This window comes from Podarcis raffonei, chromosome 12 (genome assembly GCF_027172205.1).
Source record: "Podarcis raffonei isolate rPodRaf1 chromosome 12, rPodRaf1.pri, whole genome shotgun sequence".
In the NCBI taxonomy this organism is placed as follows: Eukaryota; Metazoa; Chordata; class Lepidosauria; order Squamata; family Lacertidae; genus Podarcis; species Podarcis raffonei.
Window position 1 is genome coordinate 4,095,079 of NC_070613.1, and position 23,039 is coordinate 4,118,117.

Here is a 23,039-nt window from a genome sequence, read left to right on the forward strand (position 1 = left end):
CTCATGCTGGTAGCTTCGAGAACACTGTCCAACCAGTACAATAGCTTTGTAAACAAGCCTTTTGGTTTCCCTGCGAAAGTCCTGGTCCTCAAACACTCTGCACTTCAATCGGGAGAAAGCCACTGAAATATACTCAGAGTCGCAAAGTGATTTCATGCTCTTTATTCAGCTCATAGTGGTGAGGAGGAATGAATGAAAGTCCCCTCAAGGTATCTGCTTTATATACATTATTTACACAATGGGCTGCACATGATTGGCTAATTCCGGAATTCTACTGTAAGCCAATCAGGTTGTGGATTCACTTCTATCTGGAGCATGATTGGGTGGTTCCTGCCAACCAATCATACTGCTGCATTGTTCTAGGACCAATCAGACTGCTGCATTCTGAATCCTATTGTTCTAGGACCAATCAGACTGCTGCCTTTTGGATCCTATTGTTCTAGGACCAATCAGACTGCTGCAGTTTGGATCCTATTCAACTCAGTACATAACAGCCACACTCTCAGAACTCGGGCGATGCTGGATTTCAACATCAATGTCGGCCCTTGTGGAAAGAGAAATGATCAACATTTTCCAACGTTACACCATTGAGTTGGATATGTGGCCAGAGATTATCACCTAGGCAGAGGGGCTGCTGAGTATGTGGGCTCATGCTTTCGGGACTAATACTGTCCCAAGCTCCCCCCCCCCTTGATAGCCTTTTCCTTTCTGAACAGAACAACATTGGAGTGGCGTAAATCCAACACTGGATTGATTTTATATGAATTTCTGAAGGTTTTCTGCCACAGGGCATGGCAAATACTATGTAATCTTGAACAAGATTCAATGTAGCAAAACTGTGGTGGGTTTTATGGGGATATTTTTTTAAAAAAAATATTTTTTATTAAAGATTTTGTTGATTTACAAAAGTGTCTCTCTATCATGTCCCCCCCCCCCAATGTAACATTTTTACAAATCATTTTCATTTGTTATGGGGATATTTATAAAACTGAATGGTGTCAGTTTGGGGCATGGTCTGGGGGTTTAACTTGAAACACCCCCCCCCTCATAAATTCCGATAACAGGAGATGGGGGTCCTTCTCTTGAATTGCTGCTGCTTTCTTACACCTGAGTGCTTTGTGGTTGGGGAACTTTGTGTAGTTTTGCCGGCCCCACAACTGAGTGTTTGTGTGGTTCGTTTTTTAAAAAAATAAAAATTAAAAAATAAGGCCCACAGCTGGTGTTCTTTATGTTCTGCAGCTAAAAGAAATAGGAACTGCCATCAGTGGGGATCCTTAGACAGGAAGGAATGCATTGCTTCACCTTTGAAGTTGCAGAAATATCCCCCCACAAAAAAAATCTGGACTATTGCAATTTCCTTTTTGAGCAGAGGAAAGAGAAAATTGGGAAATTCCTTCTGAAGATGCTCTGCTGCCTCGGTGACGCCTTGACTGGCACGCATGTCTTGTGAAAGGACCAGGGGTGGATATCTGTTGGGAAAGTCCCCTCCAGGGCTTTCCCAGGGACTTATGAAACCCTCTCCCCACCCAGAGAACCTTAGCATTTAAGCAGCATTTAAAAAGGACCTTCTTTGGGGACCAAATCAGAGAGCCAAGCTGCACTCAAGATGATGCGCTGCCTTTGGAGAATCTTGTTTGTCCTTGGCTTTTCTGCAGCCGCCGTTGCTCTGGCCCCAGAGCGAGTAGAGCTCAGCTACGAGGAAGCCATTTCCTTAACCGCTGAACTCTACAGCCAAAATGCAGAGGTGGCTTTTGCCTTCCGGCTCCTGGAAGCCAAGCCACAGCCAGACTGGGTAAGTGAGCGGCTGGATCCGCTGTGTCGTGCAGAGTGCTCTCCGCTGAACAGCACTTGACTTGGGACCTTATGTGACTCGGGGCCAACCGGTGCCTCCCTGCCTCGGTTTTCTTCTGTAAAATGGGCCCATTAACTATATTCTGGTATATTCTAAAAAGGTAAAGGGTCCAGTCATGGCTGACTCTGGGGTTGTGGAGCTCATCTCGCTTTATTGGCTGAGGGAGCCGGTGTACAGCTTCCGGGTCATGTGGCCAGCATGACTAAGCCGCTTCTGGCGAACCAGAGCAGCGCACGGAAACACCGTTTACCTTCCCGCCGGAGCTGTACCTGTTTATCTACTTGCACTTTGACGTGCTTTCGAACTGCTAGGTGGGCAGGAGCTGGGACCGAGCAACGGGAGCTCACCCCGTCGCGGGGATTCGAACCGCTGACCTTCTGATTGGCAAGTCCTAGGCTCTGTGGTTTAACCCACAGCGCCACCCGCCTCCCTCTGGTATATCCTACACTGGATTATTGCGATGCTCGCCAGTGCTTATGTATATGTGTCTGTGTATGATTTTAATAGCATCAAACAGGACCAATACTAGGCTTTATTTCACCCGGGTCAAACACCCCAAAAAACCAACTAGCAAACCCTCCCCCCGGGTAGGTACGTCTCTGGCATGAAATCACACAAATTCTGTATAGCATACAACCTAAAGTTTTTCTATTTCATTTTGTAAAATTTATATACTGCCCGACTGTGGAAAACCTCAGTGCTGTTTATAGAAAGAATAAAACAGCAAGATCAATTCCTCAAAACATTTAAAACAATTATTTATTTTTTCTTTTGGGGGGAAAAATCTGTCATAAACTAAAAACACACCAGCAATTTAAATTTCTGAGTTGGGCTGTCGTGATTCAAAATGGGCATGTCCTTCGCATTGAGCTGCCTCAATGCAAACAATTATTATTAATAAAATGCAATGTCTAAGTTTGATCGGAAGCCAATTCTCACAGTGGTTCTAAAGCGGAGCTGTTCCACTTGGCACCAGTTCAACTCCAAAATTAAAAAGAGCTTCAAAGAGCTGTTGAGCAGAGCGGCTGGCTGTGATGCTCAGAAATTAATCCCCACCAGGGACTGGAAAGATGGAGCTGTTCCCAGAATTCACGGTTATCTCCCTGGGAATGTCCGCCTTCTTCTTAGGATCCCCGGAGCGAAGAGTCTCAGGATCTGGAATTTACTGTGAAAGAGACAACGTGCTCAGCTGCTGAGCTGCTGACTGCGGCCAACTGTGACTTCAAGGAAGATGGGGTAAGCAGCCCCACGTATTTCCCCTATAGCTGTTGTTGTTTGTTGTTTAGTCGTGTCCGACTCTTCGTGACCCCCTGGACCAGAGCACGCCAGGCCTCCCGCAGTTTGGTCAAACTCATGCTGGTAGCTTTGAGAACACTGTCCAACCATCTCGTCCTCTGTCGTCCCCTTCTCCTTGTGCCCTCCATCTTTCCCAGCATCAGGGTCTTTTCCAGGGAGTCTTCTCTTCTCATGAGGTGGCCAAAGTCTTGGAGCCTCAGCTTCAGGATCTGTCCTTCCAGTGAGCACTCAGGGCTGATTTCCTTCAGAATGGAGAGGTTTGATCTTCTTGCAGTCCATGGGACTCTCCAGAGTCTCCTCCAGCAACAGAATTCAAAAGCGTTAATTCTTCGGCAATCAGCCTTCTTTATGGTCCAGCTCTCACTTCCATACATCACTACTGGGAAAACCAGAGCTTTAACTATACGGACCTTTGTTGGCAAGGTGATGTCTCTACTTTTTAAGATGCTGTCTAGGTTTGTCATTGCTTTTCTCCCAAGAAGCAGACGTCTTTTAATTTTGTGACTGCTGTCACCATCTGCAGTGATCATGGAGCCCAAGAAAGTAAAATCTCTCACTGCCTCCATTTCTTCCCCTTCTATTTGCCAGGAGGTGATGGGCCCAGTGGCCATGATCTTTTTTTTTTATGTTGCGCTTCAGACCATATTTTACACTCTCCTCTTTCACCCTCATTAAAAGGTTCTTTAATTCCTCCTCACTTTCTGCCATCAAGGTTGTGTCATCTGCATATCTGAGGTTGTTGATATTTCTTCCAGCAATCTTAATTCCAGCTTGGGATTCATCCAGCCCAGCCTTTCGCATGATGAAGTCTGCATATGTTAAATAAGCAGGGAGACAATATACAGCATTGTCGTACTCCTTTCCCAATTTTGAACCAATCGGTTTGTTGTCCTATTATTATTATTATTATTATTATTATTATTATTATTATTATTATTAATTGAATTTATTGAATTTCCGCAGGTGGTGAAGGAGTGTTCCGGGACATTCTCCATCCAGCTGCAGACTCCTGTCCAGCTCAATTGTGACCCCGTAGGTCAGAAGGAGGCAAGTTTACCTCAGGAGTGAATGAAATGTGGGGTTGATTTTCTCTCCTAAATGCCCAGAGGCACGAAACCGGAAATTTAGCACATGGATGAAATACCTTAGATCTGTATAATAATAATAATAATAATAATAATAATAATAATAATAATATCCCGCCCTCCCCAGCCGAAGCTGGGCTCAGAGCTGCTAACAACAGTAAAAGTAACACAATTTACATAAAATCACAATCCATTAATTGAAATACATTCTAAAATCAATTCATTCTAAAATCAATTCAGAATCAAATTAATGGAAACCATTGGGCTAGAGTTCTATGGGGATTATTCATGGATGTCAATAGGAAGCACTCACTGGGAAAGCCTTCTTTGCCAACCTGTCTCCCATATATATTTTAGACTACAAATCCCATCAGTGCCAGTCACTGCATGATGATGATTATTTATTATTAAAGGACCCCTGACCATTAGGTCCAGTTGTGGCCGACTCTGGGGTTGCGGCGCTCATCTTGCTTTACTGGCCAAGAGAGCCGGCATACAGCTTCTGGGTCATGTGGCCAGCAGGACTAAGCCACTTCTGGCGAACCAGAGCAGCTCATGGAAACGCCGTTTACCTTCCCGCTGGAGTGGTACCTATTTATCTACTTGGACTTCGATGTGCTTTTGAACTGCTAGGTGGGCAGGAGCAGGGACCAAGCAACGGGAGCTCACCCTGTCGCGGGGATTCGAACTGCTGACCTTCTGATTGGCAAGCCCTAGGAGCTGTGGTTTAACCAACAGCGTTACCCATGTCCCTCTTCAAGAACCAATAATAATAATAATAATAATAATAATAATAATAATAATAATTTATTATTTATACCCCTCCCATCTGGCTGAGTTTCCCCAGCCACTCTGGGCAGCTCCCAATTGAGTGTTAAAAACAATACAGCATAAATATTAAAAACTTCCCTAAACAGGGCTGCCTTCAGATGTTTTTTAAAGATAAGATAGCTGCTTATTTCCTTGACATCTGATGGGAGGGCGTTCCACAGGGCGGGCGCCACCACCAAGAAGGCCCTCTGCCTGGTTCCCTGTAACCTCACTTCTCACAATGAGGGAACCGCCAGAAGACCCTCGGAGCTGGACCTCAGTGTCCGGGCTGAACGATGGGGGTGGAGACGCTCCTTCAGATATACTGGACTGAGGCCGTTTAGGACTTTAAATGTCAGCACCAACACTTTGAATTGTGCTTGGAAACGTACTGGGAGCCAATGCAGATCTCTCAGGACCAATAATAATAATAATTTATAATATATACCAAGGTACCACTGTACTAACTCTGCTCTTCTCCCTCTAGCGGATTCGTGCCAGGAGGGGTGTGATTCGTAATTTAGTAAAGAAAGTCAAGAAGAAGTTCAGGAGGTATCCGTCGGGAAGCTTCTCTGTGATTGCCCACGCGGGAGGTTGGCGACACCGTGGACGGATTGCGTGAGAAGATGGGCATGTTGCCGCCCAAGGGAGAAGTCGCCATTGTTTCTACGGGTATTTTAACAGAGCCTGACAAAGACTTTCCCGCTTAGGAACGACGCAAGGCAGGATCCGGCTGCTTGCCTGCAAAGCAGTTTCTTCTGCTGAATGCTGAGCAGGCCTTTCAGATCCTGCTTTCGATCTCCCGCCTGCTTATAATATGTTCAGAATAAATTATTGCACTGTTTGAATCCTGTTGTTCTTCCTCGCTACTCATTTTCACGAGAGCAGGCCTGTCTTTTGCAAAAAAAGAATATATATATCACAGAATCGTAGAGTTGGAAGTCATCTAGTCCATAGCTGTCAACGTTTCGCTTTTTTAAAGGGAAATTCCCTTATTTCGAATAGGATTCCTCGCAAGAAAAGGGAAAAGTTGACAGCTATGATCTAGTCCAGCCTCCTTCGAATGGAGGAATCTCACCTAAAACATCCATGGTAGATGGCCATCCAACCTCTGCTTAAAAATAGGGTTGCAATATTTTCGGAAATTCACAGACACAGCCCTTTTTCAGCCCTTGTTAGCTGAAACGTCGCGGAAAACTCACAACCTCCTGAGGAAGTCCGTTCCACTATTGAACTGTTGTTACTATCAAAAAGTTTTTCCTGGCGTTGAGTCGGAATCTCCTTCCTTGTAATTTGAAGCCATGGGTTCGAGTCCTACGCTCCGGAACAGGAAAAAACAAGCTTGTTCCTTCTTCCATGTGACATCCCTTAAGATACCGCATTTTTCGCTGCATAAGACGCACCAGACCATAAGACGCACCTAGTTTTTGGAGGAGGAAAGCAAGAAAAAAAATATTCTGAATCTCAGAAGCCAGAACAACAAGAGGGATCACTGCACAGCGAAAGCAGCGATCCCTCTTGCTGTTCTGGCTTCTGGGATAGCTGCGCAGCCTGCATTCGCCCCATAAGACGCACACACATTTCCCCTTACTTTTTAGGAGGGAAAAAGTGAGTCTTATAGAGCAAAGAATACGGTATTTGAAGATGACCTATTAAACAATTTTGGAATGAAACATATGAAGAAATCAAAAAGATGTTTAAAACATCTTTTAGTAGAAAACCGGAGGCATTGCTTTTAGGTATAATCACAAACGATATTCCTGACAATCAAAGAAAAGTATTCCTCTATGCGACAACAGCTGCCAGGATGCTCATAGCAAAAAATTGGAAAGGGAGAAAAATTCCATCAGTGGAAGAATGGCAAATTAAATTTTGTGACTATATAAATCTGGCAAGACTCACAGCATTCATAAGGGGACAATCGGACCAAAAATTATTGAAAGAATGGGGATGTGCTAAAGAGTACATGACAAAACATTGTTCGGGAGTAAGCATATCTGTATGTAATGAATGATGCTTTGCAGAGTTAAAGAAAGAGGAAAATGGTGCAAAAAGTGTAAAGATAGAGGTAATCTACATTAGACACAATAACTTAGAAAGTGTAAAAATTTCGAGGTCTTAGAACAAAGGAAGGAAGTCAATATGTGAATCTGTATGTAATGACTAGATTAGAATGATGATATCGTTTTATTTGTAGATGTGTGTTTTTGTGTGTTCTTTTTTGTGTGGTTTTTTGGGGACTGTTTGTACTGGGGGTTTTTTGGATTCAATGTTTGTAATTTTTGTTGTAATTTTGCATTGAAAATAAAAAACAAAATAAAAGATATTTGAAGATGGCTATCATATCTCCTCTCAGTTTCCTCTTATCCAGGCTAAATCTACTCCTTCAACCATTCCTCATCAGGCTCGGTTTCCAGACCCTTCATCATCCTGGTCTCCCTCCTCTGCCCACCTTCCAGCTTGTCAATATCCTTCTTAAATTGTGGTGCCCAGAACTGGACACTGTATTCCAGGCGGGCCCAAATTTAGTTGCAGTGGCAACCCAACATTTTATTATTATTATTTTTTAAATAATTTTTTTATTAGATTTTCCACTGTGATAACAGAAACCACAAAGCAAGATGATACACAAAAACAGAAAAAGAAAAAGAAAAAAGAAGAAAGAGAAAAATGAAAATAGTAAAAAGTGGGGGGGGGGGACAATAAACAGATAAACAATAACAACTAACTTAATTCTTCACAAATCCAACCTTTTAAACATCTTGGTTGACTTCCTCAAATCCCTCCCTTCTGAGTTTCCTTGTAATTAAAAGTAACAGCTTTCCAATATCATTATTAAACTAAAACAATTTCCAATTATAGTCCATCTTATTCACTTTTCTTAACGTTCTAAATCCCATTTATTTAATTATTAATTAAATAATTGTTAATAATAATTAAATAATAATTATTAATTAATTTCTAATTTTTTATATTACAATATTTATTCAAATAGTCCTTGAATTTCCTCCAGTCCTCTTGAAATTCCTCTTCTTTCTGGTTGCGGATTCTTCCAGTCAGGTCAGCTAGCTCCGAAAAGTCCATCATCTTCATCTGCCAATCTTCCACTGTTGGTAGTTCTTGTGTTTTCCAATTTTTAGCAAGTAATATTTGGGCAGCCGTTGTGGCATACAAAAATAATTTAACATCTTTCTTGGGCTCAACCCAGCATTTTTTTGTCATGTGGAATTTTTTTTGCCATAGGTCTTTGGGTCCCGTCGACCGTGTGCATTTTAACCACAGACTTGCTCATTTTATAACCAGTGCGCCAGAGGAATCCAGGCTGATTTTACTCTGCCTCCCTAGTCATGTGGAATTTGTCAAAGTATTTATAGTACTTACAAAACTCGTCACAGCAAGAACACTAACCGTCTGGTTGTAGGATATTGCTTCACAAGCTCTAAAAACATGGTTACCTAAGCAATGTCAGATATAACTGAATATTTTTTAATTGCGCTGATGATAAAGTCCATTGTGGCAAGTATCTGTGGAACGGCTGAGTTTGCATTTTCCATGAAATGTTGGTTTGTTGCCAGACCCAGTCTTGGATCATTATTGACACATAGGGCAATGGTATTATTTCTTATTTTGACTAAGCAAACCACATAACCCTTGGATTAACTATTAACTAATCCTGGCAACGGGTTTGGTGTTGGTTTGCCACAAGGTAGTTGGGGTCATGAAGAGTCGGACACGACTAAACAACTAAACAACAACAACAGTTGCAAAAGGTCCGTATAGTTAAAGCTCTGGTTTTCCCAGTCGTGATGTATGGAAGTGAGAGCTGGACCATCAAGAAGGCTGATCGCTGAAGAATGGATGCTTTTGGATTATGGTGCTGGAGGAGACTCTTGAGAGTCCCATGGACTGCAAGAAGATCAAACCTCTCCATTCTGAAGGAAATCAGCCCTGAGGGCTCACTGGAAGGACAGATCCTGAAGCTGAGGCTCCAAGACTTTGGCCACCTCATGAGAAGAGAAGACTCCCTGGAAAAGACCCTGATGTTGGGAAAGATGGAGGGCACAAGGAGAAGGGGACGACGGAGGACGAGATGGATGGACAGTATTCTCGAAGCTACCAGCATGAGTTTGACCGAACTGGGGGAGGCAGTGGAAGACAGGAGTGCCTGGCGTGCTCTGGTCCACGGGGTCACGAAGAGTCGGACATGACTAAACGACTAAACAGCAACAGTTGCAAAAGGTGTTTTATTATTACTATTCCTTTTTATTGAAGGTTTCCATGAGTGACTATTGAAGATAACCTCTGATGGACCCTGCAAACCGAGTTGTAATCATCACTCAAAGCAATTTATGGGCAATTTGTGGCAAAACATCACCGGATCTGCCCCAGAGACCACATTAAAATGTAAAATTTGAACCTTTCTGATGCTCGGTTGCAGGTGCTGACGTGGTGTTACAAGACACCAACGAAACCCAAAGTTGTAAAAAGTATTTATTGCACTAAGATTAAAAGCAGGCACTATTTCAGGCCACAACCCATGAGATTCAAGTTGGGAAAACCCTGGTCTATGAGAACCAGACTGACTGTCAAACCCTTTGCGGTAGTGTTGGAAAAATGCAACATTTAAAACACACACACACCTCTCAGTCACATCCTAGAATACTAATAATATTTGGATAGCACAAGTCTACAGTAATATTCCACCAGCCAAATGAGTTTAGAAAATCAATGGGGGTTGGACTCGATGGCCCTTGTGGTCTCTTCCAACTCTATGATTCTATTCTAAAATTTAATTTGATATCTTATTAAAATAATTTCGCTTATAAAAAAAAGCGGTGAAGAGGAGGGAAAAGTGAACGAATATAAAAATAATTAATAATTTCAGTTACGTTTCCACACATTAGTATACAAATGTATAGAGTTGTATTATCCCGATACAATTTCCTCTATCAATAAGCTCGTATATTCTGCATAAAGTCACTCCAAATGTCATTCTATTTATCCAGAGAAAGTCTGCGTCTATAAACGGTCCGTTTGTACATTGCTAATAGGTAAAGGTAAAGGGACCCCTGATCATTAGGTCCAGTCATGGCCGACTGTGGGGTTGCGGTGCTCATCTCGCTTTATTGGCCAAGGGAGCTGGCGTACAGCTTCCGGGTCATGTGGCCAGCATGACTAAGCCGCTTCTGGCGAACCAGAGCAGCGCACGGAAACGCCGTTTACCTTCCCGCCAGAGCGGTACCTATTTCTCTACTTGCACTTTAACGTGCTTTCGAACTGCTATGTTGGCAGGAGCAGGGACCGAGCAACAGGAGCTCACCCCGTTGCAGGGATTCAAAACTAGTAAAAAAAAGGTAAAGGTAAAGGACCCCTGGACGTCCAGTCAAAGGCAGTCATCTCACTTTTCAGGCCGAGGGAGCTGACGTTTGTCCAAAGACAGCTTTCCGGGTCATGTGGCCAGCAGGACTAAACTGCTTCTGGGGCAACAGGACACCGTGATGGAAACCAGAGTGGACGGAAACGCTGTTTACCTTCCCGCCGGAGCAGTACCTATATATCTACTTGCACTTTGACGTGCTTTCGAACTGCTAGGTTGGCAGGAGCAGGGACCAAGCAACGGGAGCTCACCCTGCTATGAGGATTCGAGCCGCTGACCTTCGGATCAGCAAGTCTTAGGCTCTGTGGTTTAACCCACAGCGCCACCCACGTCCCGCATTCCAAGTATCATTCTATTTATCCAAAGAAAGTCTGCGTCTATAAGCGGTCCGTTTGTATGTTGCTAACAGGCAGCACAGTGGTACCTCGGGTTACAGACGCTTCAGGTTACAGATTCTGCTAACCCAGAAATATTACCTCAGGTTAAGAACTTTGCTTCAGGATGAGAACAGAAATCATGCTCTGGTGGCGCGGTGGCAGCAGGAGGCCCCATTAGTGGTGTTTCAGGTTAAGAACAGTTTCAGGTTAAGAACGGACCTCTGGAATGAATTAAGTACTTAACCCGAGGTACCACTGCATTTAAAACACACAGAAATCTCAGCGGCATCCTAGAATTCTAACAATATTTGGATAGCATGAGTCTACAGTAATATTCTACCAGCCGAATGAGTTCGGAAAATCAAATGTCCATGGGATCAAAGCAATTTCGGAAAGGTCCCAACTCCGAGAGGCATGCTCAGCTTGGTGGATGAGGGCAAAGGGGTGTTTCTACTCTTCGGGGGCTGTCAGAGCTGCAGTAGAAAAGGAAGATGGGAAATACTGCTCCACAAATATTCTGGGCTCTGCGGCCTCCATTGCTTGGGGTCTGGTGTTCCTTCTGTTGGGGTTGTTTGCCTGCAAAGATTTGGAAGAACGAGAGGAAGAGTCAACAGAGGTCTTCTTCCGCTTCTGTTCGGCGATAAAAAACACAAACAAAACAGGCAGCTCAGGGATTGAATCAAAGCATCCGATACGTTCAAACCCTCCATCATTTCTCCGAGGAAAATAGGGATCTCCTAAGGGAAAGAAGGACATTCCGGGATCAACTCAGAAACTGGGACTGGGCTTCTGTAAATCCTGGACTGTTCCTGGAAAATAGGGGCACTTGGAGGGTCTGTATGTTGTGAACCACCCTGAGATCTTTGGTTGAAGGGCAGAAGAAAGAAAGAAAGAAAGAAAGAAAGAAAGAAAGAAAGAAAGAAAGAAAGAAAGAAAGATTCCAGGCATATGGCAATCCTAAATTAGCCTCGCACTCCCAGTAACCCCATTTATGGTCCCAACTCAGCCGGCAAACAGCTCACCTGCAACGGGTGGCAATTCACAGACGTCAGCGGTGAATCTTGCATGAAGTTATGAACTGAGACCTCGGCAGAACAATCCCTGGTGCTCTGGGGAGGAGGAAAATGGGTCAACATTCCTAGGATTCATCCTGAGCTTCTATACCAGGGGTGGCCAACTCCCAAGAGACTGCGATCTACTCACAGGGTTAAAAACTGGCAGTGATCTACCCCCCTTTTGGGGGGTTCAGGTCAAAGTTCTTGAGATTTTTTTTAGGGATGAGGAAAGCCCCATTTTGGGGGTGTTCAGGTCAAAGTTCTTGAGCTTTTTAGAAAGGAGAAGGCCCATTTTTAGGGGTTCAGGTCAAAGTTCTTGAGCTTTTTTAAGGGGAGCTTTTTTGGGGGGAGATAGTGATCTACTGGTGATCTGCCACAAACGTCCAGTGATCTACTGGTAGATCACAATCTACCTGTTGGACGTGCCTGTTCTGTGGGATGTGAAACACAAGAGCAGTCAAGTACAACATTCCTAGAGTGAACATGTTTACACATTGGGAGGGATGTTTGTCCAGCCAGCAGGTAAACTTCCTGTTTCCTTCTGGGCTGGGACAGACTTCCTCTGCATGTGACTAGAGGTGGGCGTGGCCTCACCTGTGCAGGTAATGACAAAAGCACAGGACAGGGCACCCATCTCTCTCTGACTACATGCATTGAAGAAGCAACATCTACTTAGCCAAAGATGCTCTCTTGGCCTCCAGCCAAGAGAGGACAAAGGGACTGTCTCCTTATGAGATAGTTTCCAGGTGTATGTTACTTTTCTAAGCTAAGTCTGCCTTCTGGGATCCAACTGTGAACAGAATGATGTGTGAGTAAACCTTTTTATACTTTTATAAAAGACTGTGTCGTGTCTTATCTTTTATGAGGGAATAAGACGCCTGCTTCTCTCTCTCTGCTTCTCTCTCTCTGCTTCTCTCTCTCTTTCACCACATGCATCGAAGACACAACATCTACTGAGCGAAAGATGCCCTCTTGGCTCCCAGCCAAGAGAGGACAAAGGGACTGTCTTCTTAAGAGATAGATTCCAAGTGTATGTTACTTCATTAAGCTAAGTCTGACTTCTGGGATCTGATTGTGAACAGAATGTGAGTAAACTCTTTTTATACTTTTGTAAAAGACTGTGTCGTCTCTTATATTTTATGAAGGAACAAGGGGAAATACCAGAACAGTTATTATAGAGGCTTTAGTGAGCCTGAGCAAACACAGACGTTGCAAACTTAAAATAAAGGGGAATGTTACTCTGCTGATATTGTGGAACTTGCTAACACAAGTTGGATATAATCAGACAATATATCCTCTCCTGCATCCCCGAACATTCCCACATGTTCTAGACCAGGAAGGGGGACCCAGAGGCGGAGCTAGCTGTTGGACTCCAACTCCCATCAGCCCTGGCAAATGTGGCCAATAGGGACAATGGGAGTTGTAGTTTAGCACTAACAGTAGCATCTGGAGGCAGGACCACATGCACCAGGTATTCGAACCAGAGCCCAAGCCTGTCACTCACCCCATTCGGTTTGTATTTGCAGTCTCCAATCCTGTACTTGCCCGTTTTCTGACAGAGGGTCTCCTTGATGGTGAAGTCCATGCTGAAGTGAACCCCCCAGTCAAATCTCTATGGAACAGAATAATTAATTAATTGGAAGCAAGAAGAAATTCTGATGAAAGAAGAATGGCAGACGAAATTAATGGACTATGCAGAATTGGACAAAATGAGAGGAAGGATTTGAAACCTGCGGGACCAGAGATTTACAGAAGATTGGAAGAAGTATATGAATTATTTGAAGAGCAACTGTAATCAACAAATTACGCTAGTAGGACTGCAAGAAGTTTTGTAAGGAGAAATATACGAAGTGTTACAAAGTAGAAAAAGATAGAGATATTGGTTTTGAATTTGAAATGTAATAGGGAACATAAGAAATGCATACTAAGAGATTAGATTGGAAAATTTTCAGACAGGACTGATGGAAGTAAAAAAAAAAATTGAATAAGATGTAAAAGTATGTTTAATTATTGCTGAAAATGGTATGTTAAAAAACTAATATTTTTAAATAATAATAATAAAATTTTATACCCTGCCCTCAGGGCAGTTAACACCAAATATATAAAACATTAAAAACACAAAATCAAACAATTAGTTTAAAATACAATTCGAATCACATTCAAAATCAAAATAAAACTAAATGGGAGAGATTTGCACTAAAGTGATGATAAAAATTTCAGGATTACTATTATTATTATTATTATTATTATTATTATTATTGCAAAAAATGGATAACCGAATTTAAGACTGGAAGCATGAGAAACAGAAGAAATGTGCAAATAGGGAAAGATTGGCACTAAAGTGCTGAATTTTCATCTGGGGCACTGAAGGTCTGATTGGAAAGATGAGCATGGGAAGAACTATGGAGAAAGAACTGGAAATTTACAGCCTGTGAAGTATTGAGGGAAAATCTAATCAAGATGTTTTATAGATGGTACTTAACACCTACCAAAATAGCTAAAATGTATAAGACAAAAACAAATCTGTGCTGGAGGTGTGGTAAAACAGAAGGGACACTTATACATGTTTGGTGGACCTGTGAAAAAATCAAAAGCTTCTGGAATATAGTATATGATGAGCTTAAAAAAATGTTTAAGTATAACTAAAGTACAGAAGCTTTTCTACTAGGGATAACGGACACAGGTATAGCAAGAGAAGATCAGAAAATATTCCTCTATGCCACAGGAGCGGCAAGGATCCTAATTGCTAAAAACTGGGAAAAAGAAACTGTGCCAACAAAAAAGGAATGGCAAGACAAACTGTTAAAGAGTTTATTGAACTGGCTAGATTAACAGAGGCAATTAGAGATCACACCAGACAAGAGTTTCAAAAAGCATGGGGGAAATGCAGAGAATCCTTCACAAAACAGTGCCCTAAAATACAAACCTGGACTTGTTTCGATTAATGTCTGCAGGAGACTTTGTGGATATTTAAGTTATAATTAGAAAAATCTTAATAATTATTCATAAAGGAAACAGATTATAAGAAGTAAATAAGGAGGCCAGATACAGGATAAAGGAAGTCTTCTATTTGGTTGTTCGTATTGTTGTGTGTTATGCTTATTGCATTTCTGTATTGGGTGGGGGGTTTATGTTATGTTGTAAATAAAATTTCCAATAAAAATTATTTTTTTAAAAAAATATATCAGGGAATGGAGCCCCTGCCATACTTACTGTTTTGCGCGTGCTCCTTATCTTCCACAGCCTGAAGACGGCTTGCCCGCCCGATTCCTGGTTGTATTCTTCGACAGCCATCCTGGCTACGTTCCGGGGGAGCAGCGCCGGGGGGGATTCTGAGCCCGGGGGTGTTGCTGCGGAGACTCCCAGGGCCCCCAATATTGCCCCTATCAGGAGGAGCTCCATAGCTGATCCTCTTTCCTGCCTGAGTAAAAGAATTCTGCTGCCCTGCTCTCTACAGAGATAGAAGCCCCAGATCAAAAGCCAAACTGCGGGAGGACGTGAACTTGCTCAATCAACTTGGCAGAAAACTCCAGCCACCCACATCCTCCTAAAACCTAAACAGTGAATCCACTTGGGAACGTGCGCCGCTAAGCTAGGATAACATGCAAGGCTTTCGGGTTCTATAGGAGCAGATACAAGACAAAGCAGGGAGACAGCTTCCTTCTGCTCTTTGAGCCAATTTCTTGGAAAGGGATCTTTATGCAACTGGATAAACATGGTACCCCCAAATTTATGCAACTGGATAAACATGGTACCCCAATACGGATATAGGGCACCGCTTGCAGGGAATCTGTTCCCTTCCTAGCTCAGCTGCAGGCTTCCAAAAGATCCCAAACAAAGCAGGGAACTTGGGGTGGAGCTCAGAGCTGGTGTCCAGGGCCCCATAGTTTGGTAAAGGTAAAGGTAAAGGGACCCCTGACCATTAGGTCCAGTCGTGACCGACTCTGGGGTTGCGCCGCTCACCTCGCTTTATTGGCCGAGGGAGCCGGCGTACAGCTTCCGGGTCATGTGGCCAGCATGACTAAGCTGCTTCTGGCGAACCAGAGCAGTGCACAGAAACGCTGTTTACCTTCCCGCTGGAGCGGTACCTATTTATCTACTTGCACTTTGTGCTTTCAAACTGCTAAGTTGGCAGGAGCAGGGACCGAGCAACGGGAGCTCACCCCGTCGCGGGGATTCGAACCGCCGACCTTCTGTGGTTTAACCCACAGCGCCAACCGCATCCCCGGTTAATGGGGACGCAGGTGGCACTGTGGGTTAAACCACAGAGCCTAGGACTTGCCGATCAGAAGGTCGGCGGTGAGCAGTCAAGGCTGATTTCCTTCAGAATGGAGAGGTTTGATCTTCTTGCAGTCCATGGGACTCTCAAGAATCTCCTCCAGCACCAGAATTCAAAAGCATCCATTCTTCGGCAATTAGCCTTCTTTATGGTCCAGCTCTGACTTCCATACATCACTACTGGGAAAACCATAGCTTTAACTATACGGACCTTTGTTGGCAAGCTGATGTCTCTGCTTTTTAAGATGTTTAGTACTATCCACAATTTGTTGGCATCCGTCTTTATGTTTCTTTCAATAGCTTTTGGTGATCATGGGAATTTCCGAACCCCTGACCGATTCAGGACCCCCCACCAGACCATGGTAATCCACAATGGGTATATTTGTAAACACACAAAAATATTTCAGATGCCAGCAAGCCTCCGGCGACTTTGTCAGAAACGAAACTGATTTTTATGTGAGCCCCCTGGGGTTCCTGGAAATTCCCAGAGAGTTGCGAGTGTGCTGTAATATTTATGTTGCGATAAGAATAGCTCGGCAGAGCATGAGACTCTTAATATCAGGGTTGTGGGTTTGACCCCCACATCGGATGGAAGATTTCTGCATTGCGGGGGGGTGGGAATCAATGATTCTCCCTGTCCCTTCCAACTCTACAAGTCTGTGATTCTGTGAAAAACTTCCAGGAGAAAAGACATTTAGGAGACATGAATGGATGAAGGGCACTCCTAGCTGCATCGAGGTCTCTCTGATAAAGCTGAAGGTTGTGATAAGAATTTTAAGGTCTTAGATATATATTAAATGTTCATAAATGTACCAGCCAAGCACGTACATAGATCAGCACAGGAAGACCGACCTGACACCATTTTTGATTCCCAAACTGACCAAATGTTTTCTCTGCAAGGTCAAAGGAAAATGGAAAAGCCTCCCCATTGTCTTTTCCTTCACAAATCCTGACTTAGGGGCACATTTAAGATATGAATAGGGTGTGAGCCTGTGACCTGGCTCAGGAACTAAGAATTTATCATTACAAAAGACTGGCCAGGCTCCCCAGGGTATCCAATCAAGTAAGCATTATCAGGTAACCTGCCAGACAGGAGATAAACAACGCACTCAGATTTCTGCTGTAGACCGCCCTTTCTGTTATGTAGGTATGATGTGTCCGGGGGTGGTCCTGGACTCCAGGGCAGGCAATTTAAAATGTCTATATAAGGACGGGCAAACCTTTGTTTGTGGTTCCTCCTCCTTTCCTGCGTGTGAGGGGAGCACCCTGTTGCAACAGATCAATAAAGATCAGGCTTACTAGCTGCTTTGCTTCTCAATATTCTCTGGTTGGCCTCTGTTATTTTCTCCTACCGATGGAGAACCTACAAAGGACTCTATAAGGGCTCTTGTATCCCCCATAAGGGAAAAGGGCAGATTTTCGTTTATTACACTGATAAAGCGGAAGGTCCAGTTCTTCCATTCTTCGGCAAGACAAATTCCAAAATTGGGAGGTCAGCGCTCCTCTCGTTGGGAAAGCCTGGGCAGAGTTACAAGGCCTCTTCCTACAAAAGCAAACAAACCTCAGAGCTGATCAAAGTCTGCAGAGTTCACGCAAGGAGAGAAAACACGTGGAATTTCCTCTCTGCCGTTAATTAAAACGTGAAAGAAAATAATCAAGCCATACTGGTTGGTTTGCCCCCTGCTCCCTTGGCACCCCTGAGTTTTTACTCACCATTTTGGGGGGGAGAAATACACACCAATTTAAAGAGCTATGTTGCTGTTCAGGCAAGTTTTTAATGTGTGGCATTTTAATGTATTTTTCATCTTTGTTGGAAGCCGCCCAGAGTGGCTGGGGAAACCCAGTCAGATGGGCGGGGTACAAATATATTATTATTATTATTATTATTATTATTTTTAAAAAAAGTTTATTAAAGTTTTACAAAACGTACATCACATATAACAAAACAAAAACAAATCAACAGACAAAAAATAGCAAGAAAAAGAAGAAAAAGAAAGAAAATTCCACTTTTAAATTTCAAAATTCCATATCCCTCTTTCCTGACCTCCTCACATCTCCCTTTTTTGTATTCCTCTTTACTCCGTCAGATTCAGCAAATTCTAACCCATTTCCATGATAGGAGAGGCTCAGAACTTACAGGGTTAAGAGTTCTGAGTGATGACGCCTCACATTCTGAGGGCGGGCATAGAACACGGAAAGGGAGTGGTTTCTCTGTGTGCTTTCAGTCTGCGTGTTTAGCTCCATGGAGAAAGGAGCAACATGGGCGAACTCTCGCCAGGCAGGAGATTTATAGCTATTGTGTTTTGCTAAGGAATAAAGACTTTAAGATAAGGAGACTGCTAAGTGTCAGCCTGAGTTATTGCCACCACACGACAGAACGTTTCAAGCTTCTACTTCCGCTGTGTTTTACGCTCTGCTGAGTCAAAGGTCCCGGGGGGAAGACCAGAGCTGCGCAAGAGAAGTGTGCCGGACCCCCTGGACGAAATTGACCCCGAACATTCCAACCTCGTTTATAATTATGTATTTCCACTTATTATGTCTCTAATTTCCCTTATCTTGATCCTTTACTCCACCTCATATACTTTGACATAATATTATTCTAGTCATACCCCCTCATTAAAATTCTTCTTTTCATAACTCTTTTAACTATGTCCCAAATGCCATGTTACCTTCACATCCCACATCATTTTAACACTCAAACATTTTACAATATTTTTGTAGGTAGTTCTTGAACTTTTTCCAATCCTCTTCCATCAATTCTTCTCCCTGGTCACGGATTCTGCCGGTCATTTCTGCCATCTCCATATAGTCAATCACTTGCATCTGCCACTCTTCCATGGTGGGTAGATCTTGTGTCTTCCAATACTTAGCGAGAAGTATTCTTGCTGCTGTTGTTGCGTACATATATTATTATTATTATTATTAATTACAGACTGAGCAATACCAGACAAGTCATGCCAAATGAATCTCATCCTCTCATCCCATTTTTAATGGAGTTACAAGCTTGGTGGATCAGGAGGACGCTGTGTAACGTACCTTGATTTCAGGAAGGCCTTTGACAAATTCCCCCATTATATTCTTGTAGCGAAGGTGACATGAACATAGCCAGGGTTTTTGCTAGGGTGGGGAGCAGCCAAAGTTGTTGAGCTTTTCTTGGGAAATTGCGGGTAAGAATAATACCCCAAAGACAGGAGATTAGCCCCCCCCCCTGCCCACACCGATGGAAGGTAGTAAAATGTGGGCTGGATGATGAGGTTAGGTGGATTTGTTGCCACTTGGCTGACCAAGCCCAAAATCTATTCATTTATGGTTCCTTGTCATCCTGGGGGAAAGTGACAAGTCAGGTGCCGTAGGGTTCTATCCTGGGCCCAATGTCTTTATAAATGACTTGGACGAAGGAATTGAGGGGAAGGAATTATCATTATTATTACTGTTATTGTTTAGTCGTTTAGTCGTGTCCGACTCTTTGTGACCCCCTGGACCAGAGCACGCCAAGCACTCCTGTCTTCCACTGCCTCCCGCAGTTTGGTCAAACTCATGTTGGTAGCTTCAAGGACAGTGTCCAACCATCTTGTCCTCTGTCGTCCCCTTCTCCTTGTGCCCTCCATCTTTCCCAACATCAGGGTCTTTTCCGGAGAGTCTTCTCTTCTCATGAGGTGGCCAAAGTATTGGAGCCTCAGCTTCAGGATCTGTCCTTCCAGTGAGCACTCAGGGCTGATTTCCTTCAGAATGGAGAGGTTTGATCTTCTTGCAGTCCATGGGACTCTCAAGAGTCTCCTCCAGCACCAGAATTCAAAAGCATCCATTCTTCGGCGATCAGCCTTCTTTATGGTCCAGCTTTCTTCATTATTGTTGTTGTTTGTTGTTATTATTATTTCAAGAGAACTTAGGGCCAGACTAGAGGCTGACATTGGCAGTGTGATTTCTCCCTGCGTAGCCTTTATTTTTATTTTTATCCAGCTGCCCTGGACTGGGACTGTGCATGGGAATAAAGGAGAGCCTGAGTGCAGGATCAGGCCAAAGGCCCACCTTCAGTCATCGTCCCCCAACTGCCTCACAGGGGCAAGATCTACCGGGAAGAGTCGCTGTGCCTCTGAGCTGTCCTGTTTCTCTGAGAGTTAATTTCTCTGACACTGTGTGGGTTCTTGCTGACCTGCTCCCGGCTCCACCTCCAGATATTCTGCGTGCAAAGCAGAGGCTCCCTTTCCTCCGTTGCCTCCGCGGTCCTTTTCTTTCTAGACTGTAAGCCTCTCGAGGCAAGACCTGCCCTCCTTTCTTTGCAAAGGACATTCTCTGGCACTAATCCATCGCAAACATGTGCACAGAACTGCTGGCAAAGGCATTTTGACAAAATAGTTCCCGTGCATTTATTTCCAGGAAGCCAAACTGGTTCTGGCTAGAAGTCAAGGCGTTTAACGACGATGGTTCCTTGCTGTGGAAATCTTCTTCCAGCAGAGATTGGGGTTGCATTCCTGCTTTTGAGGAATTCTCTTGGGAAACTCTTAAAAAAATGTCAACATGCCTATTCCATCCCTTGAACCTTTGGCACACCTGGTGGTTTCCCCACCAGATTTTATTCCCCCACTCAAGTTTCCTTGCTTCGGCAGCAAGCACTTCAATGCATTCAATGGACCTCAGGGTTCTGGGTTCGAGTTCCATGTTGGCAAGAAGATTTCGGGGGGGGGGTTCAAGCTTCCAACTCTATAATTCCATGATTCTATGTACTGTGGTACATAGAATGACAAACCTAGACAGCATCTAAAAAAGCAGAGACATCACCTTGCCAACAAAGGTCCGTATAGTTCAAGCTCTGGTTTTCCCAGTAGTGATGTATGGAAGTGAGACCATCAAGAAGGCTGATCGCCGAAGAATGGATGCTTTTGAATTATGGTGCTGGAGGAGACTCTTGAGAATCCCATGGACAGCAAGAAGATCAAACCTTAAGTAAATCAGCCCTGAGTGCTCACTGGAAGGACAGATCCTGAAGCTGAGGCTCCAAGACTTTGGCCACCTCATGAGAAGAGAAGACTCCCTGGAAAAGACCCTGATGTTGGGAAAGATGGAGGGCACAAGGAGAAGGGGGCGACAGAGGACAAGATGGTGGGACAGTGTTCTCGAAGCTACCAGCATGAGTTTGACCAAACTGCGGGAGGCAGTTGAAGACAGGAGTGCCTGGCGTGCTCTGGTCCAGGGGGTCACGAAGAGTCGGACACAACTAAACGACTAAACAACAACATGTACTGTGGTTGATATAAAGACATCAGGTCCCTACACCTGTAACCACCAAAGGGGACACATCCATCAAGTTACAAGGTCACGGGCTTCCTTATTATGCAGCAATGTCAGAGGCTGCGTTAGACAAGAAATACTTTCCCGCCCCATTTCAATTCCTCCCAAAGTCCCTTTGTTCTTAAAAGCCCCATTCAGTCCAATCCCTGCTGAACACGGTTGCCTGGAGAGTGCGAGAGCCTGGAAGTGGGTGGCTTGGTTTTGGTACCAGAGGACAGTATGAACATACCATATTTTTCGCTCCATAAGGCACACCTGACAAAAAGACGCACCTAGCTTTTAGAGGAGGAAAACAAGAAAAAGAGTATTCTGAACAAAACAGTGGATGTATGATTTTTGTGGTTCATACTGTGGCCACAGACATGTGATTTGACGGTGAGTTTGTGGTAGCCCAATGCAAAAATCCTGAGAATCCATGTGGATCTGTGCTTTGTAACCACGTTTTAAGTGGGGAGGGAAGGAAAAACACTGAAGGGATAAGGAGCACGCGTGGGGTGTGTGGAGAAGGAGCTTTTCAGCTCACTGAGCCGGGGAGGGAGAGAGGGAAAGAGAGCACGGTTGCTTTAAGTGTAAGTGGCTCCTCTCCTGCTTTGCTCCTTTAAAGCAAGCGGGCTCTCCTTCTCTCGCTCCTCCCCGGCTCAGCGAGCTGAAAAGCTTCGCTGCTATTCAGCCAGCTGAGCGGGGGGCGAAGGAGGGAAAGAGAGCACGCTCGCTTTAAAGCAGCCAACCAGACAGGAGCCACTTACACCCATGTAAGCAGCTCCTCTCCCACTTGGCTGCTTCAAAGCAAGCCACGGAGGAGGGAAGGAAGGGGAACCATGGATCCTCTGCTCGCGACTGCAGCAGATCCCCCTGCCATCCGTAGGCATTCGCTCCATAAGACACACAGACATTTCCCCTTACTTTTTAGGAGGAAAAAAGTGCGTCCTATGGAGCGAAAAATACTGTACCTTCACAACGACCCGCAGATTGGCTTTTTGGGCACACACCTGCGAAAAGCTGGCTGTGGGATCGTTGCTTCCTGATCCTAGGCTTCTTGACTCTTGATCCTCGGACCCTTGACTTCTTGACTCCCGGCTCTCTGACCCTTGCGACTTGGCTTTCTGACTCCTGGCTTCTGGACACCCCGCCATCTTGCCCCCGGTCCCGACGTCCCTAGCCGGGACTTTGATCGCCCATGAACTGGACTGTGACAGATACCTTCCCAGGTTGACAGACCCCATCAGATATATGGTCCACTACAGAGAAGTAATGGGACGCGGGTGGCGCTGTGGGTTAAACCACAGAGCCTAGGACTTGCCAATCAGAAGGTTGGCGGTTCGAATCCCCGCGACGGGGTGAGCTCCCTGCTCCTGCCAACCTAGCATTTTGAAAGCACATCAAAGTGCAAGTAGATAAATAGGTACCGCTCCGGCAGGAAGGTAAATGGTGTTTCCGTGCGCTACTCTGGTTCCCCAGAAGCGGCTTAGTCATGCTGGCCACATGACCTGGAAGTTGTACGCCGGCTCTCTCAGCTAATAAAGCGAGATGAGCGCCGCAACCCCCGAGTCGGCCATGACTGGACCTAATGGTCAGGGGTCCCTTTACCTTTACCTTACAGAGAAGTAGCACATTGAGATC

General features: G+C 44.4%; 2 protein-coding genes across 2 annotated transcripts; one reads left to right on the forward strand and one right to left on the reverse strand.

The window, feature by feature from the left end:
• The first annotated feature begins 1,591 nt into the window (after positions 1–1,591).
• Positions 1,592–5,891, forward strand: LOC128423883 (cathelicidin-related peptide Oh-Cath-like). The gene is given in 5 exon segments (XM_053409449.1): positions 1,592–1,792; positions 2,981–3,088; positions 4,112–4,195; positions 5,531–5,625; positions 5,627–5,891. Coding segments are annotated over 5 exon segments (600 nt in total). The 5' UTR covers positions 1,592–1,606; the 3' UTR covers positions 5,754–5,891.
• A 4,793-nt stretch (positions 5,892–10,684) lies between these two features.
• LOC128423878 (cathelicidin-2-like) lies at positions 10,685–15,783 on the reverse strand. Its single transcript, XM_053409442.1, has 4 exons — positions 15,066–15,783; positions 13,357–13,464; positions 11,820–11,906; positions 10,685–11,373 (listed from the first exon to the last, which is right to left on the reverse strand). The coding sequence occupies exons 1-4, from the start codon at positions 15,252–15,254 to the stop codon at positions 11,248–11,250; spliced, it is 510 nt and encodes a 169-aa protein (XP_053265417.1). The 5' UTR covers positions 15,255–15,783; the 3' UTR covers positions 10,685–11,247.
• Between the last annotated feature and the right edge of the window lie 7,256 nt (positions 15,784–23,039).